We start from the raw sequence: 19,242 nt of genomic DNA, 5'->3' as shown, positions 1-19,242 counted from the left end.
GCAACTACAGGAAGCATCATACTTGCAGGCCCTGATCCTGTTAGGGGACTTCAGTCGCCCTGACGTCCACTGGAAAAGTGGCACAGCAAGCTACAAGCAGTGTAGAAGACTCTTGAGGATAACTGCCTATTGGAGGTGACAGAAAGCCTAACCGGGGGAGATGCATTAGTGGACCTGTTGCTCACCAACGCAGAGGAGCTTACTGTAAAGTTCAACATTGGTAGTATCCTGGGCTGTAGTGATCATGCTCTGGTGGAATTCATGATCTCGAGGGCTATACGCTAGGTGAGAAGTATTGTCAGAACTCTAAACCTTAGGAAAGCGAACTTCCAGTTGTGTTAAGGGAGTGGTGGGTGGGACCCCCTGGGAAACAGCCCTCAGGGATAAAGGAGCAGCAGAAGAGAGCTGGCAGCTGTTTAAAGACTTTTTTTCTTAGAGCACAAGAACTATTGATTCCCCTGTGCCAGAAATCGGGCAAGGAAGGCATGAGGGAATAGCATGGCTGAGTAAGGACCTCCTGGTCAAACTGAAACACTGCATAGGCAGTGGAAGCAGGGGGGCACATCTTGGGAATAATGTAGGGATATTGCCTGGGAATGTAGGGAAGGGATCAGGAAAGGTAAGGCAGGCACAGCTGGAGCTGAATTTGGCAAAAGATGTGAAGAATAATAAGGGTTTCTACAGGTACTTTAAAAGGAAGACAAAAAAAGGTTGTACCCCAGCAATAAATGAAAAGGGGGGGGGATCTAGTGACAACTGACATGGAGAAGACTTCAGTACTGAACCATTTTTTTGCCTCAGTTTTCACTGGCAATTGTTCTTCCCACATCTCTCAAGTCCCTGAATCTAAAGGCAGGGACTGGGGGAATGAAGTCCCACTCACCATAGCAGAAGATCAGGTTTTAAAAAAAGTTTTGGTTTCAATGTTGCTGTTTTGTTATCTTTTTTTTTTTTTCCTTTCTCAACAGACTTCAGAATAATAATAGGAGATGAAAAAGGATAATGCATGCATATGTTCAGTTTTCCTTTAGTTCATCACACTGATAATTTCTTTTCCTTTCTTTTCCTCATAAAAGGCATTTTTGACTTCTGTTGCCTCATGGTATGATCATTTCACTGTACCTAACTCCAATGATAACCTCTTGGGTTATCCAGAGATTTTGTATCAAGGTCAAATCTGCCATCCCCACACAAAAGTACTGCATTTTACAGTGTGGTTTGACTGTAAAATATATCAGCATCTTTGACAGATCTGTGTTCCAGAAGTATTGAAACAGGAAGAAAGTATATCCACAGGAGAGGAAAAGAGTTTTATCGTGCCTGTCAGTATCTATGGGTCTAGATACCAAAGTTTCCTGACAACTTGCTGTAGTTTAAAAACATTTTGAACTTCTGTTTGGGTCCATCCAGCAATATCATCAACATGCATTTGCTGTTTTCCCTCCCTGCATAGTGTTGCCCAAAAGCCTGAAGCATATTTATTCATGAGTCAGAGAAGTGATTTAAATATGGGATCTCAATGTTGTCTTTTTGAAGTCTGTTGAGTTTTTTAGTAGTAAAGCAAACTTTACTACTACTAAGGAAAAAGTAAACTTTTTCCTACATTTTTCTTTGTTACGTTATTGCTAAAGCAGCTTGCTAGGGTGCTTTAAATCACCTTTCTCTCTAAAAGAGTAAACAAACTTCAGGTATTTGTGAGAAACTTTTCATATGCATTTAAATCAGTTCTTGATCTTGTCTGTACTCTGCAGTAGGTGACACAGGGAAAAGGAGGATTCCTGCTCTGAGTGTAATGTGTGTGTTCATATTGCTGCCACAGAAACCTTCAAAATGGTGCAAAAGTTCCAGTACTGTCTGTGGTCATAACTCTTCAGTCCTGAAGAGACTACAGTGATCAAGGCTACAGACAGAATAACTTTTAGGTCCACTTCTGTAATCACATTACTAGTATATTTTTTTCTGATGTGTTACTAATTCTCACTCTTCGAGACCCCAGTGAAGTAATTTGTGAAATTCTGCAATACACCAGTAATTCAAATTTGCAAAACAGCTGTATGAAACTGTCTGCTTTTGTTTATTATGTACTAGAATTGACTCTTAGAGCCAATAGCAGTTTTGAACATGTGTAAGTGTAGTGCAGCTGGTGCTCCTTACTTACAACATCGCTAAGAGCACGCCTAGCCAGTTTTATGTGTTGATGAAGGGCCGTTGTTCTTTGATATGGATCAGTAAGTGTGAATCACATTAACCGATGCTCAACTGCTGTCCTTAGCAGTGAAGAAGATTGCAGAGAAACTGAGAACTGGTTTTGTACATCAAAAAAAACTTGAGGGGAAAATGCTGAACGCTTCAGTGTTGCTGTATGATGCTGATACTCAAGGGATTTCTTCTGCATGTCTGAAGTGTATGCCAGTGTGATTTGCACTGTAGCATTCTGAAGGACCTTGCAAATTGTAGGGAATAAAATGTCCCTTATCAGAAAGACTGACTGGAAATGTCCATTCACTAGAGCTGATCAGTTGGAGTGAAATAATCTAAACTTGATGTGTTTTTTTTTTCAGATTGATGCTGTTGTCCAAAATTAAACGCAATTTTTCACTAAAGATAGGTAGTGCAATGTCAGTTAGGTAAGGGCTTCCAGTGGTAATGTTTAGAGACAGCAAACTTGTGCCAGTAGTTTGGCTGACGATTTCTGCTGGGTATTGCAACATATCTGACAGAACTTTGGCTGTATTTACCATTCACTAAATTCTTCAACCATTTTTACAATTTTTTTTTTGTAAGCAAATGACTTTCTATTTTGGCAGTTATGCAATGTTTCCATTCAGGTTTTTTCAGTGGGCTCATTCTTCCCTCAATATTTTAACAAGTTAAAGTCAGGGGATTTTACGTACTTTGGGCTTTCATATAAATCCTACAAATTCATTCTAATAATGGAAAAGGACAAGTTTGTCTTGTGGTAAGGAGCCTGTTACTTCATCGCTGTTGCTAGGTACTTCCAGTAATTGTGTTCTTACCAACAGCAGATACACGAGAAATTCAGTGATGGAACAAATCATAACGTATATACAAAAGCTTTTTTCTTTTTTTTCTTTTTTTTTTTTTTTTAATCAAGCTGGTATATAATTTTGATGGTTCTGATAGTGCTTAGCTCTTGTCTGTGTTTAGGAATGCATTGTCCCAATTGCTCAGAAGAAACTACTGTGAGTGTGTGTCTGTTTTCTGAGTGCTGTCTTTTGAGAACAAGGTTTTAATAGGGTTATTTTTCTTCAATTTCTTTAGCATTTGCCCTTGCTGAGTTGATTGACAATTCTCTGTCGGCCACATCCCGAAATACTGGTATTCGGAGCATACAGATAAAATTGGTAAGGTAGAAATACTATACTTTTTTTTGAGTGTAGTTTGCATTATCCTTTTTTTTTTTTTTCTGGTGCTCCTTGTTTTTTGCCCCAAACAGTTATTCGATGACTCCCACGGAAAACCAGCGGTTGCCGTGATTGACAATGGAAGAGGAATGACTTCTAAACAGCTTAACAACTGGGCTGTATATAGATTGTCAAAGTTTACACGACACGGTGACTTCGAGAGGTTAGAAAGTTTTAATCGTTTTTACAACAATTAGCAGGCTCCGTGAATGTTCACAGAATGTCATTTTAAGACATAGCTCTATACCAACACTTAGCTAAGACCTGACATTCTGTGATTACCTGTGAATACTTTTTACAAAAACGCATACTTTTTGTGGGTAGGAAATAGAATAGCTTCATAACACAAAACTGTTCTTGTATTATTATGATTCTGTGAGAACATTTGGGTTGTTTTTTTATTCTCGTGGCCTTTTGTAAGCTGTCTTTGCCTTGCCCACATACAGTTAGGGGCATTCTCTGTTCTGCAGAGGTTGCTTTTATAGTGTGTTCGTCTGTTACCTGAAAGCCTTTCAGCAGTGCGTTAAGCAATGCATTTGGTGTCTGTTACGCTACTGGAATAACAGATACAGGGGTTTGGTTTAGGTTTTCTTTTTCTTTAATTTAATCTTAATTTTTTTAAGAAGGCTGGACAAAATAAATGTTTTGCGTTTAAAGAAGAAAGTGGAGGTTTATGGTGGGTTTTGCTACTTATATGAATTCCTTTTACAGTTTTGAATCTGTTGTCAAGAGGTCTTCCACCTGCACAGCCAGACTTAACCCCAGTGTAGAAAATTCCAGTGAAGAAGTTAGGTACGGTTCTTGAGCTTTAGTCACTTATTAAATACCTTAAGCCTAGGGATGGTAAATGTGAAGGTGAGGATCACAGCTTCAATCGTAACTGATTTGTCCTATGAGAAAATAGTGTCAAAAGTGATGGGGCAGTGGAAAGTGATAATATAGCTGAGGAGGGGTTTTTTGCATTGGAAACATCTCCAAATAGAACGACTAATATCTATCAAACAACTGGGGATAAGTGCATAAAAAATTATCCTGGGTCATCTAGTAATTGTAAAGAAATTCACTGCTTTTTGAAATTGCTGTAGGTGAATTTAGTAACAGTAGAAATGTATAATATTTTTAAGCTCTAGGTTTAGGCTGTGGGTTGATACCATTCAATGGGAGCATAGCTATGTTTTATACCAGGGTACCATCTACACCTTGTTTTCATTTGGGACTGCTATGATTTAAAAACAAATGTTTGTCCTACTGTTTGCTTAAACTAGGTAAGACTGTTTATCCATCAAAGCTGACATAAAAGACGTGGAATTTAATTACTGGTGGCATATGTAGTCTCCCCAAGACTGCGTTTAATAGTTGATTGGCATCATTTCCCGTTTTGGCTCAAAAGTATTTCTATGGAAGGGTGATGTCAGAAAGGCCAGGCTGGCTTTGTAATCCATTTTGATTTGCAGCAGTTTCACAGTTAGTATCTTGCCATGGTCAAAGCGAGAGCGTTGAGGGATTTGCCTTTCACCTTCTACCATTAAAACTGTGGATAATTGCTGTTACTGCAGTACCTGTTGCACAGACCTGTTGACCATGTCCTGTTGCAGAGTTAACAATGGAGAAAAGTTTTCAGAGTAATAGTTTCTTTTCCTGTCAGATTCTCCTTCCCAAATATTTTCCTCTCTTTCATCTGAACTTCAGTGTAAAAAAAATTGCATATGGATAGTACTAAGCAAAAGAATTATTCAGATGAAAAAGTTGAACTTGTATGACTGAATAAGATTTAGTTTGCTAGAAGGGACAGAAATGTCTTATGACTTAGGAAAAGAGTTAGTCTGTCTTCATCCTTTTAAAAAGGACACATGAAGAATTTTAGGCACGTACATTTTAATGTTGCTGTTATAATAGGTCTAAAGTGAAGGATTTGTGAAGAAAGTGAAGGAAGAATTTAGTATAAGCTGTTCAGATCAGAAGTTTTTTTCTTTGTTTTAAATGACTCGTCTTGAGAAAATTTATTGAAGGCATTTCTACTCTCAGTGATCATTCAGGATATGTGCGCCCTTTGCCAGTGCCTCGTAGTTTAAATAGTGATATCTCATATTTTGGAGTTGGAGGCAAACAAGCAGTGTTCTTCGTTGGACAGTCTGCCAGAGTAAGTAAATGTCAATCTTTAACTTTATTTTAAGACGTTTTACATAATCAGACTGTTATTATCCTAGCTTTTAATTACATCATTAAACTATTTTACTATGTTCATTTTAAATACTGTTTCTTTAATAAAATCAGATGATAAGCAAACCTGCAGATTCTCAGGATGTTCATGAACTTGTCCTTTCTAAAGAGGATTTTGAAAAGAAGGAGAAAAACAAAGAAGCAATATATAGTGGATACATTCGAAACAGAAAGGTAAATAGCTTTAATACTTCCTGATTTTTTAGTTGAAAGCTTTTCCCGGGTTAGCATGATTTCACTATGTAATATTCTTGCAATACCTATCTGGGGATATCTTCATCTTATTAAATCATTTGCACCCTGGAGTGTGAAAGAAAGTAATGGGAAACTTGGAGACACTGTATCATAAGGCTTTATTTATATGTGATTCTTTTTCTCTTTTCAGTTTAGCTTAAAGGACAGAAATGCTGTGTAGTTTGACATATTAGCTTAAGAAAAATATTTTTAAATACCTTTCTAAGAACAGCAACTGTTTTGTTATGTAGAAAACATAAAGAAAAATGTCCATTCTTTGAAGTAGTAAGGAATAAACTAGGGAAACAAGCTGTGCTTTTGTAGAAGTATGTGGAAGAACCAACCTGCGTATGGGAGAGAAGTCCAGCCAGGTCAACAAAACCCCGAGGCTTCACAAATCTTCACTAATTTTGAAAAAGAAACCAACTGTTTAGTTAAAAACTAAAATGAACCGTCCTGATGGTTTTCATGAAGAAGAAAAGCTTAAGCAAAAAAGCTGTAAGATGAGATGGAAGATCAAAAAGAACCGTTCTTTGGACATTTTTGAGCAAGGAGATAAAGGCAAAGGTACAGCTAAGGGTGCAGATGGGAGCGTAGATGGGTGCTGTGTATGACGAGGTAATCAGACCTTGATTATAGCCCATATCTGGTGGGTTATATTGGTGTTCCTGGTCTTCTGTATGGGTGAGAAAGGAACAGCAGGTAAATAAGTTTTTTTATCATGCCAGTGTTGGGTCAGTGACTTGTGACAGAGAATGAATTGTCAGAAATGTACAAGCTTTATTTTTAATCTCTGTGTGATAGAGATGAGAAGGTAGAGTCACAGAAGTAGAAACTTGAAAATAAAAGCAGACAAAATCTGATTTTTATAGAGGGCACAAATGCTCTCTCTCCCCATTTGATATTACAAAGGGGAGATGGGGGATAGAAAAGCAGCAAGTAAGCTAACAGACATTAGTTGGAGGAAACTAGCTGAATGAGATGCGTAGATACCACTAAAGAATCAAGAAGGTGCGTGATTAACTGTTTGAAGAGTTGTGGTGATAATATAAAGTGAAAGTTAAGCTGACACAGTTCAAAAAAATTGCAAGTAAAGATCTATTAGAGGTAAAAAATAACTTGTAAATATCCAAGAGGGAAGAGATGATGTGAAGCACCCAAATAATAGAAGTGAAGTGTGGAGATAATGGGTAGACAACTCAGGTCTAAGAAATTTTTACAAATCATTGAAATAGCCAGGCCAGTTTGTTATGTTGATGTGAAATTAAATGTGTGAATTTGTCTCTTTGATGTCAAGAAAAATGGTCTGCAGTGCACATAGGTGAGCAAGAGAATACTGTGGCAGAAGTAGAAGTCATAATGGATTAATGGATTAGTGCAGTGTGAGGAAGAATAATTGAATCTTTGAGGCATGGAGTTGGTAAAGGAAGTTACTTTTGCAAAGAAATCAAGATATTACTGATGTCAAACCTAAGACATTTTAGAACAAGGGCAGAACACTGAAGAGAAATGGCACCAATGGCACCTCAGCTGGTCATCTTCTGTTGATGGATAATAGGCGCCTGTCTTTACTGCACTAACTTCCCTGGACCATTTAATATTGCCAACGAGTAAATACTACTCTTCTAGGCGAGATGGATGCTAGGGATGTAGAGGAAAGTGCCATGGTAGTTTGTCCTCTGTAGTGGGGAGGCAACTGAAGAATTTGGGAACAGCATTTCGGAGGTACTTTCAGTCTGTAAGTTGTACGGGGTAGCACTTGTTCAACATCGGTGTGCGGCTTCTCGGTCATTGGTCAAAGCGTACAGAGGTGAGGACCAAGCAACTCCAACTCTTCTTTATTATCCATGCTCACATCACTAGCATAGAAACAGCCCCTTGCTTGGATGAAGTCAGCAAGGCTGTTAGGTTTATAAGAGGCTATGCTGTTGGCAGAAGAAAGCATTTGAGGAATTGGCCTGGGCCCACCTCGCAAGCCTGTCAGGGTCCCTCTGGGTGGCATCCCTTCTCTCCAGCATGTCTTGGAGTAGCATATCTTCTCCATTTTTGCAATTGCTAAATGATCTCAATCTTTCTATTAAAAATAGCTACTTTTCTGGATGCACCAAATATAAAGGATTATCCACTGGTCCAACATGAAGCGTGACGTCAGTCACTGTGTTTCTATGCAGCTTAGAAACGTCCTGTCATAAGAGTAGACTGCATCCATCCAGGAAAAGACAGCCAGGACTTCTGGAATCCGGAAGTTTGTTTTTCTGTGAGACTACTGGATGTTACAGCTGGAACTGAGGATTCACCCTTTTTCTTTCAAAGCAAAAGCATGTTTCTTCCACCTCAATTTCTGATATAGAGGGCATCCTATCCATTTAAAAGTAATTTTTTTTTTTTTTTTTTTTTGCTGGCTTGGTTTTCTTGAAGACGACTTGTGTCTTGTACAGTTAGTAGTTCCATTCGATGGACGAGAACATGGGCATCACAGTGCCACGCTAAACACGATTGAATGCATTTCTAGACTCAGCACTTCAAGTGTTATGATGAAAGTGAGTTGAAAATGAATTGGATCAAGGATGTCAGTTCTCAGTTTGACTTTAATTTGGAAGCTTTATGTGAAGCATTAATCTTTTGTAATACTTAGCGTCATGGGTTCTGTATTCTTTTCTTGGTTTGTTTTTTAATCCTTTTCAAAGCTGATGGGAGTTCAGAAACTCAGTTTACATTTCTGCTCTTATTATTTTACTCTTTTTCTAGCCATCTGACTCGACTCACATCACAAGTGATGATGAAAGATTTCTTCATGATCTAATATTAGAAGAAAGGGATAAAGACAGTTTCACAGCAGTTGTCATTACAGGTGTACAACCAGATCATATGCAGTACTTGAAAAACTACTTTCATCTTTGGACAAGGCAACTGGCGTAAGTTTGTGATTTAAAAGATGTAATTTAAAAGTGGACTGCTAACCAAGTCAGATAATTATGAATTAACTTCCTTTTGTACTTAGTCGTTGGCTTTATTCTTATTAAGGCTGTTGGTGCATATTTTGTTGATGACACAATTAGTCTTCCTAGCTAACTGATTTTACAGAAACTAGCACAGCTGGATGGGGCCCCCCATCCAAACAAACATGCTTACGAACATCTGTTTCAGTGTTACCTGATAATTGAGACATAATTATGCAATTGAATTCTTAACAACCTGTTCAATTTAATAGTTATAGTATTAATGTAATAATCAATTATTTAATTATAAACAACTTAGTTACTGTTCTCACAGGTGTGCTCCTAACCTTGAGATCTAGCTTTGTGTTTATGTTTTGGAAAAAAAAAAAGCAAGCTGCGGCTTCATCCCAGTTTGAGAGGGAGACCAGAAGATGATATTGTTCACTCAGTACTCTAGTAGTGTCACTAGTGGGCCTGCAGAGCTTGGAAATGTGGAAGATAGCTGTGAATTGTGTGGGTTTATCTGTTAAATCTGTTAAGATGATGGGTCTGTCTGTGAATATAAACTGAACTGTGAAGCCATGGCCCAATTTCAAAATGTGACAAGCCATAGAACTTGAAAATCGAGCTATAATTTTATTTTTATGTTACCTCTAATCTAATAGTAATAGATGCTGCTTAATATAAGGATTAGTATGAGGATCAGATAATACCTTATATGAAACTTCATTCACTGTTGCATGTAAGAACTTGTGGCTGAAACCCTTTCTAACCTTATGAAAATGTCAGGGTACATCTACATTGACAGATAACTTAGGTCCCTCCTTAGCTTCTAGGTGCTCTTCTGGTGAACACCCACACTTAGGTGTGTGTTAATTCATTCCAGAGGTCTCTTGAAGTGAAAGACCTGCCTCCATTTGAGATGAAACCCAGGTGCCCTGTAGCTATTGCAGTAAACCCAATGAGACTCAGCTTCCCGGTGCTACAGAATCCCGCATCGCTATTTCAGCTGTAACGGCCTTTTTTCCCCTCAAATGCCTCTGCATACCCTCCTGCCATGCCTTCTCTCACACATGCATGATGACAGTTTCATTCTGCTCTAATGGGCTGCAGCACAGCCCTCATACTGTTTCAGATGCTTTGAAGTGGAGGGAGGGGAGATGAACCCCCAAAATAATTACGTCTGAAGGCCGTGAGAGCACCTTTTGAGGTCTGGAGGAGATGCAGACAAAATTCTAAGCAGTTTGGACATCCCAATCTGCTCTGAAGTCCTGAGCAATGAGACCATGAGGAGCTTTTGTCTGGGAACCAAGATTTCTCCTTGGGGTGCATTTAGTGCAGTAGATACCAGAAGCGAAGTGATTCTAAACACTTGCATCGCAGGTGCATTTAACTTCCTTAATACATTCAGTCCCGTTGACTTGTATAATCTCATTTTTCTGCAAACCGCCACCCTGAGGTTTAAGGATGCAATCTTTGAAGTTGGAAGAATTAGCTAGCTTGCTGAAAAATTGCAGTAAATGGGGTTAAGTTCCTCAGTTTTCTCAAATTTAGTATCTCTATGAAAATAGTTTATCCGCTGGTGTGGTTTTTTTGGAGTTTCTTAGATAAGCACAAGCGCCATTAGAAAATCATGTTTATAAATAGAAAAATGATGTCTAATATGCAGATCACATTTAACTGGGCTGTCTTTACTAAGGGTAGTGATTGTTTGTTAAAATCTTCTATTACTATTAGATGATCAAAACAAAGCTGATATCAGAAACAATATGTGGGAAGCTTTTTGGCTCTGACACTTTTTGATCTCCAGAGTTCAGAACAAATTGCAATACTTTTATTAGTTTGCACTTTGATGTAAAGAATCTGTAGCCTTACACATTTACTTATGTATTATTTTCCAATTTGTAATGTTTCTAATTACTTTATTAAAAAGTTGATCCTAATATGATTGTGCACGAAGATGAGAGTTGAGTGAAAAAGTCACTCCCTCGCTTTAGTAAATCTTCTGTACCACATATACATGTTTTTATTGAGTCAATTCATAACAATGCCATGACCCAGTTATACTTCAATGAAAAAATGAATTTATTTCGATTTTTGAAAATTACAATGTGCAATTTTTAAATATTACTTTCTGAGATTTGTTTTTCATTTAAAATGTATTTCAGACATATCTATCACTATTACATCCATGGACCAAAAGGAAATGAAACTAATGCTGTAACAAAAGACATAAGCCCTTTCAACAACATTGACATTCAGGTAGGACGTTTTATACTTACTAGTCAAAATTCTTCTTTGATGGCAACTTTATCATTGTACTCTCTATCATTGCAGCATAGGAACTAACTCACTTTGCTAACAGTTAAGATAAATGTCACAAATGCTAATTACTGTAGGGTTCTTGATCTAAAGAAAATCAACTTGTTTTATTTTTTTCCAGATTGCAATGTTCGAAAAAGGAAAAGTACCAAAGATTGTCAATCTTAGGGAGATCAAAGATGACATGCAGACATTGTATATAAATACTGCAGCAGATAGTTTTGAGTTTAAGGCACATGTTGAAGGAGAAGGTATAGTGGAAGGCATCATCCGATACCATCCCTTCCTGTATGATAAAGAAACATACCCTGATGATCCATGTTTTCCATCAAGTGAGTGAAATGTTTTGCTGATTATCAGTCCTATTATAGACAATCTTACTGCTCTAAATGTTTTAATGAAATAGAAACTAGGACAGTTTAGATGGAAGTGTAAGTTCTTATCTCTTTTGAGTTGTGGCAGAACGGAAAAGTTCATATCCTTTTGGATAAACAAATCCTGTGAACAAACTGGCTGTTACGGTAACTCGTTCGTGTAAACCTGATCTTTGACATAATGCCATCTGACTTCAGACCATAAATTCTTACGAAATGTAGTCTGATTGAAACATTTCCACTTTCCTGACTGTTAGGTCTTTGCTCGAGACGGTAATGAAACACCAGCAGTTAGATTCAAGATACTCTAACATTAGAGTAGCGCAGAGGACAACATGTAGTCTTAAGTCCTTAATTTAAAATTTGTTTTATCCAACCTTGATGAGTTTTCAGATGGTAGGGTGTTAAAATAATTGCATTGGGGATTTTTTTTTTTTGACAAAACAGATCTTGAGTTTAATTCTGACAAGATTCTATGATATTAGAAGAACATCAGTTGTAACTAAGGGTATAAAATAATAAATATTAAAATTGGAGAATTGCAAATTTGGTACTGTTATTCAATCCGCTTTTAAATTTTTTCCTTAGCTTTCTTTGGTTTTTCTGCTTGGTATTTCTTAAAGAGAAAAAAAAAAAATCCTGATATTGTTTATACCTAGCTTGATAGCAAGTGTACTGCTGCTGTGTCTAGCTTAAAAGGTATAGATAATCCTTAATTTAAACTGCTCTACTTTTGGATATTATATTGGTTTTTAAAGAAATTTATTCAAGGAGACTGTCTTCTTTTTAATCCAGAATTAAAAGATGATGATGATGATGATGACTGCTTTATAGTTGAAAAGGGAGCCAGAGGAAAAAGGCCTATTTTTGAATGTTTTTGGAATGGAAGATTGATACCATACACAACTGTGGAAGAGTAAGTGGTAATATGTTTCTACACTGTAAACCAGTCTTGTTTCTATAATGTAAACCTCTCTCTCTTTAAAAAAAAAAAAAAAAAAAAAGTTTTAATGTCTCTCTCCTTTTGTTTCAGTTTTGACTGGTGTGCTCCTCCAAAGAAGAGAGGACTGGCACCAATTGAATGCTACAACAGAATTTCTGGTGCATTATTTACCAATGATAAGTTCCAGGTCAGCACAAACAAACTCACTTTCATGGATCTGGAGCTGAAGCTAAAAGACAAGAATACTCTGTTCACAAGAATCTTCAATGGGCAGGTGATCATTTTGTTCTGTTAAGTATTTCTTCTTGGCAGAGTTGAATGCATATGATACAGAAACCTTTATTCACTGGTCGTACGTTTGTGTGATGGAATATTTGCCCAGTTTCTGAAGAACTTATACCTTGGGCACTTCTGCAGGACTTTGTAGCAGACACCTCTCTCAGTTTTAGTGAGTAGTAAAGCTGATTCTTTAAATCTGAAAAAATAAAATTTAGTCTTTTTCCTGTGACTTTCTTAAACAATAACTTTATCTAGTTGCTATGTGATAGTTTTTGTGGACAGACCTGCTTCATAGAGGGATACGGGTGCTGGGGGAAACACTTTCCCTGGCTTTAAGTATACCTTTCCTAGAATTTTGTAGTGTTTCCAAGCTTAAGAATCCATTAGGTTTTTTTAGTACAGTATCCCTGTATTCTTATAATTGTTTATACTTCTGAAGTTGTCAGATTTAAACTTTGTAATATGTTAGTAATATGTGTTTCTTTTGTACTCTTTTTATAGGAGCAGCGAATGAAAATTGACAGGGAATTTGCTTTGTGGCTCAAAGACTGTCATGAAAAATATGACAAGCAGATAAAATTTACAGTCTTTAAAGGAGTAACTACACGTACTGATTTACCATCCAAAAGAATGCAGAGCCCTTGGACAATGTATTCTGCAATAGAGTGGGATGGGAAAACATACAAAACTGGACAGCTGGTACGTTAGTGGCTCGCTGATGTTGGGGTTTTGTTTGTTTGCTTTGTAATAGAGCATTTGAACCCTATAAAAGGCAAATACTGTACATTTGATGCGGAAGTAGTGTATTGACATTAATTGTTGTCTTCTCTTTACAGGTGAAAACTGTTAAGACTCTTCCAATATTCTATGGAAGTATAGAGAATTTTTTTTTATATGGAGACCACGATGGGGATATATTTGCCACTGGAGGAGAGGTTCAAATTGCTTTGGTAAGACATATATAATCTAAATAGGGTTCAGACACCTACTGTGCCTATGGAATCTTTAAACATAATCCTGGGTCAGACTTATTTACGACTTAGAAATATCTGTGGAAAATTATGATATTTTTTGAGATTCATTAGTTTAGTTTTAATGTAAAATTGTTATTCATGATCAATGATCTGATTGATTTAAATTTCATATGAAGTAGAGTATCACAGTTGGTATCAAGAGTATGTTGTGCATCCCCTCTCACCCCTTGTGATTTCAGCAAATTTTAGAACAGTGTCTCATGAAGTCACCAGGTAGTATTTGTTAACATATTCCTTTATGCCTTTGCTACCTGTCTAGTCCCTTGATAGACAGGTATTTCTTCTCTGACATACTATAATCTGGCTGTTTATAACTGCACTCAGTTTTTTTTCAGGAACCTCAGGCATTGTATGCTGAAACAAAAACTATTCCAATCTCAAAACTTGACAGAACAGTGTCTGACAAAGCTGTTAAAAAATACATAGAGGATGAAATGGCAAGGTAAACTTTAAATTGTAATTAGTTACTTGGGAGTTCCTAATAACAATTTTAGTATTCCTTTAGGAACGAAAAAAAGTTCCGCTTTATTCCCAAATGGGAAAGCAGACAGCTGTTTCAGTAGAAACAAACAAACAAAAAATAGAAATCTAAACCAAGAAGTAGTAGTTCAGGTTGGTGGGGTTTTCCCCCAAAAAATAGCTTTGTGTATATTCTACTAGAGATAAATTACCCTGGTTTTTAACTCACAGAAAAACTGTTCATTCTTTCTTTTTCACTAGACTTCCTGACAAATTATCAGTAACATGGCCTGAAGGAGATGAGTTATTACCAAATGAAACAAGATTTGCTGGTACACCAATAGGTATGTTTTTTTCCTTCCAAATACTATAAAGTAAAATGTCAAATTAAAATTAGATTACGCACTCATGTTTTAAAAAAAAAAAAAAACAACAACCACAACCAAGCATACAGAAATCTCCAATCACTTATAATACACAGTACATTTTAAAGGTCCATCATTTTTCCTTTTAAACATAGGAGCATTAAGAATAGAAATTTTGAATAAAAAAGGAGAAGCAATGCAAAAACTTCCGGGTACAAGCCATGGAGGTTCAAAGAAACTTCTTGTTGAACTCAAGGTTATTTTGCATTGTAAGTATTTCTGTCTATTTAAAATGAGTCTTTATTGTTTTAAAAATGCATAATGGATAATATATTTCTTTGTGTATATACATATAATACATATTAGAATTTTATAGATGGATATAGCTTTTAATTTTAAGGGCAATATCCCATCAAAGCATTTAGTACTCCAAAGCCACATTTCATGAAATGACAATTGTTTCAATGTCAAGTGTTTAATGTCTTAATGCTATGATGCGATGACATCTTCTGTCACCTGTAAGGAGGGCCTACCAATTCCAGGGTGTCTAATGAATATGCATAAGAACATGGTTAAAAGGGATAATGTTTCTCTAATTATCACCAATTCACATGAGCTGCATAAAAGTAGGGACCAGACATAGTATCTAACATAAAGTCATTTCAGAATTTTAAAAAATTAAGTTTCATGTGAGTTACTGTTTTGTGGTTTCTTTGACAGATACAGTAATTTGGAGCAAAAAAAGGAATGTTCTTTTTTCCTCGATTATACGCTGTCAGCTGTACATTTTTACCATTGCTCCCAATTAAGCTAGTTTATTGTGGTCCTTCATCGAGTTGGTCAGTTGCCAGTGTGGAGTGCACAGCCTACAAGTGCTCCAACTTAACAGGGAACATATAACCAAAGAGCTAATAAAATTCAACTTTGCAAACCTGCTGCTTTCAGGTTAATGTGTCTGAGGCTAGCAATTTTTAATTAAAATGGGATTAGGTAGCCAATTCATTTTTAGCGTAATCAACGTGATTATTGTGAAGCTGAATTTATATTTATTTGATTTAGAAGTGATACATAGTCACTTAAGTAATACTTAATAATAAGTGATAGTAATACTTGAAAAAATGAAGAATTATGGTGTAAAATCTAAATACATGTAGCAAATTGTTTGTTTTTCAGCACCTACTGGGAATAAAGAAATAATTTCCCATATCAGTCAGCATGGAGGCAAATGGCCATACTGGTTTAAAAAAATGGGTGAGTTCACATATGCAGTATTCTCAGTTTCTTTATGATTTCACATTTTTTGCTTTCTAATTGTACTTGTATCTTTGTTTAGAAAATCTTCAGAAACTTGGGAGCTACACCTTGAAACTGCAGGTAGTATTGAATGAAAGCAATGCGGACACTTATGCAGGAAGGCCTCTACCGTCTAAAATATTTAAATTTACTATTGTAGGTAAGAATTGGTTGTGCCAATTTTCTTCTACTTTTAGTGTTTCTATTTGATTCATTGTGTATCAATCCACAATCAAAATTGTGCATGTTTGAGAGGTAAATGTCAGCATGGAAAAGTAGCATTTGCATGTCAAAGTGTTTTCAGGAAAAAAATCATTTTTTGTCTAATAGGGTTTGATATCACCTGTAATGTGTTGGCTCTGCTATATAGTCAGTTTTACAAAAAAGTGTTGATGGAATCAAAAGCTTTTCCCTGACGTGAACTTGTACTTAATAAAAATAAACTTTCACTTAATTAGAATCACCTTTTTTCCTCATGCCATTGGCTCAAATATTCTTTCATAAAACTAGTATTCATTAGCCTAACTTTCATGCATAAACCATAGAGAGAAAGTCATTCAGAAACCGGTTATGCATTTAAAATATGCATGTTGAGATTGAAGTCTTTTTTTTTTTTTTTAATAGAAGAATCCTATGCAAAACTAAATTTGCATTCAGTTATAATGGGTGTGTATCTTTGGATTAACCATCGTAAAATACTTACTGGACTACCAGAATTGAAGTAATACTATTAAATATGCCTGATGTTACTCTCTCTTGCCATACATGCTGGTATGTATGTATGTGGCCTGAAATAGTATGTGACTGATTGTATTCTCACAAGAAAATTAACAGATTCTGATTTTAATGACACTGTTGAAGACTGTAAGATAGACAGTGTATGGTTACATCATGTTTCTGGTACAGCCTTGCTAGTCCTGTTTCTTTCATCCTCCAAGATGTTAGTTTTATTTCCTAATTTATTTGTGTGCATTTATCTGTTAGTTTTTGTTTATAAGCCTTTCTCTGAAGAAGTTTTATTTCTTTTTGCTGAAAAGACTTAATTTCCAGGGAAAATAGGCATATATTTATGAAAAAGGGTAAAGCTGTAGACTAAGTTGAAGTTGTTCTTTCTGTCCAGAAATATGAAACACAATTCATTTTTAAATTATAAAGGAGTAATATGTTATCTATAAATGAGATTTCATAGGATTTTCTTAAAAAGTGTACTTTTGAATGTGATATGAAAATCATAATTCATCTTAAAGAAATTCTGTAGTTACTTACTTGCTAAATTAATTTGCAAAAATAGATGCTGACTACAGATTATATGTCCCCTGCTCCATTTTATCGCCAAGACTCATCTTTCTATGTAAATGTGCCTGTATATAGTAATCAAAAAATTAAAAAAAAAATCTTCTCTTGGTTTCTGGCTCTCAGTCTCCAGTTCAAAAGGAGGAGTTCTGTTCAGCCTTTTTGCGATGCTGTGACTTTACCTTTTTATGAAGTAGCAAAAATGAACCTGAAGTTAAACTAGGGACAATAGGGGAGGAAGAGTTACCAGCAGCCCTATGAGGAAGCGATGGACACGGTTGACAAGCAAAGGGCTTGGAGTGATGTGACAGAAAAATAACAAAATCAACAAAACGGGGCTGAAGTCGGCTCAGTTTCAGCATTTGCATCTAAGCAAGGAAGTGCCTACAAGGCACCATTATGGAGAAATCACCAATACTCTTTCTGGGAAATCGACGTGCTTTGGTGCTTTGCTGAACGACGTGTATGCTGGTGTATGCAGCATCGGGAATAAACATGAGGAGTTGGAGACAGTAGGGCTATGAGCTTGCTAGAATCGTGGAGCCATGGTGAGACGGCTCGCCTAACTGCAGTGTTGCAGTGGATACAGGCTCTTCAGTAAAGAGAGACCGGGAAGATGAGGTGACGTTGCCCTTTATGTAAGGGAGCAGGTGGGGTGCATGGAGCTCTGCCTGGGGATGGATGATGAGCCGACTGAGATCTTATGAGTGACGATTAAAGAGCAAACCAATTTAGATGACACTGTAGTGGGTGTTTGCTGACACTGTAGTGGGTGTCTGCTGTAGGCCACCTGACCAAGAACAAGTGAATGAAGCCCCCTGCAGACAGCCAGAAGTAGCATGTTTGCAGACCCCAGTCTTCGTGGGAGTCTTCAGCCACACCGATATCTCCTGGAGGGGCAATAAGCAATCCAGAAGGTTCCTGGAGTGCATCAATGACAACTTCCTGACTCCAGTGCTAGAGGAACCAACAAGGAGAGGTGCTTTCCTGGACCTCATACTCACAAACAAGAAGGGGTTCGTTGGGGGTGTAAAGATTGAAGGCAGCCTTGGCTGCTGTGACCATGAGATAGTAGAGTTCAGGATTGTGAAAGGAAGGAGGAGAGCAAAAAGGAAGCTCACAACCATGAACTTCAGGAGAGGACTTTGGCCTCAAAGATCTGCCTGGTGGAGTTCCATGGGATAAGGCCCTGAATGGAAAGGGGGCCTAAGAAAGCTGGTTAATATTTAGAGATCACCTTCTCCAGTCTCAAGTCCAGTCCATCCCAATAAATAGGAAGTCAGGCAAAAATGCCAGGAGGTCTGCATGTATGAATAAGCAGTTCCTGGCAAAAGTCAGGACAAAAAAGTATATAGAAGGTGGAAGTGGAGACAGGTAACCTAGGACGAATAAGAGACGCTATCCAAGCATGCAGGGGTGTGGTTAGGAAAGCCAAAGTCCAATTGGAATTGAAGTTGGAATGCCTGGCAAGGGATATCGAAGGCAGCAAGATGGACTTCTATAAATACATAGGTGACAAAAGGATGACTGTGGTAAATGTGGGCCCACTGTTGAATTAGGCAGGGGACACAGGACCTGAGAAAGGCTGAGATACTGAACACCTTCTTTGCCTCAATATTTACTAGCAAGGTGGACCTTCAGGAATCCCAGGCCCCAGAGACTGACGGAAGGTCTGGAGCAAGGAAGATATACCCATGGTGCTCTTCCGTGGTCAGGGAAGCAAACTGGTCATACGTAAGTCCATGGGCCATGATGGTGTGCATATATGAGGCAGAGAAAGCTGGTTGATGTCATTGTGAGGCCACACTCAGTAACTGAATGATCATAGCAATTGAGAGAACTGCCTGATGATTGGAGGAAAGCTAAAGTCAACCCTATCTTCAAAAAGGGCAGGAAGGAAGACCCACAGAACTATAGACCAGTCAGCTTCATCTCAATCCCTGGGAAGGTGATAGAGCAACTAATCCTGGAAACAATTTCCAGGCACATGAAGGACAAGGAGATCATCAGGAGTAGTTAGCACGGATTCACCTTCTACAATGAAATGACTAGCTTGGTAGAT

At 37.3% G+C, this 19,242-nt stretch overlaps 1 protein-coding gene across 1 annotated transcript in view; it reads left to right on the top strand.

Moving 5' to 3' along the window:
- Positions 1 to 19,242, top strand: part of SMCHD1 (structural maintenance of chromosomes flexible hinge domain containing 1) — a 76,565-nt gene that overhangs the window by 12,201 nt on the left and 45,122 nt on the right. Inside the window, exons 4-19 of the mRNA XM_086472749.1 lie at positions 3,283 to 3,365; positions 3,458 to 3,588; positions 5,451 to 5,565; positions 5,700 to 5,819; positions 8,628 to 8,794; positions 10,987 to 11,080; positions 11,262 to 11,472; positions 12,310 to 12,430; positions 12,548 to 12,731; positions 13,238 to 13,435; positions 13,573 to 13,686; positions 14,106 to 14,212; positions 14,491 to 14,573; positions 14,750 to 14,863; positions 15,768 to 15,845; positions 15,928 to 16,047. Of these exons, the coding sequence (XP_086328875.1) occupies positions 3,283 to 3,365; positions 3,458 to 3,588; positions 5,451 to 5,565; positions 5,700 to 5,819; positions 8,628 to 8,794; positions 10,987 to 11,080; positions 11,262 to 11,472; positions 12,310 to 12,430; positions 12,548 to 12,731; positions 13,238 to 13,435; positions 13,573 to 13,686; positions 14,106 to 14,212; positions 14,491 to 14,573; positions 14,750 to 14,863; positions 15,768 to 15,845; positions 15,928 to 16,047 (2,040 nt within the window). The remainder of the gene's footprint in view (positions 1 to 3,282; positions 3,366 to 3,457; positions 3,589 to 5,450; positions 5,566 to 5,699; positions 5,820 to 8,627; positions 8,795 to 10,986; positions 11,081 to 11,261; positions 11,473 to 12,309; positions 12,431 to 12,547; positions 12,732 to 13,237; positions 13,436 to 13,572; positions 13,687 to 14,105; positions 14,213 to 14,490; positions 14,574 to 14,749; positions 14,864 to 15,767; positions 15,846 to 15,927; positions 16,048 to 19,242) is intronic.

This window comes from Leptosomus discolor, chromosome 13 (genome assembly GCF_034619465.1).
Source record: "Leptosomus discolor isolate bLepDis1 chromosome 13, bLepDis1.hap2, whole genome shotgun sequence".
NCBI classification, from domain to species: domain Eukaryota; kingdom Metazoa; phylum Chordata; class Aves; order Leptosomiformes; family Leptosomidae; genus Leptosomus; species Leptosomus discolor.
Note: the sequence above shows the minus strand (reverse complement) of the source record. Positions and strands in the feature narration are given on the sequence as shown.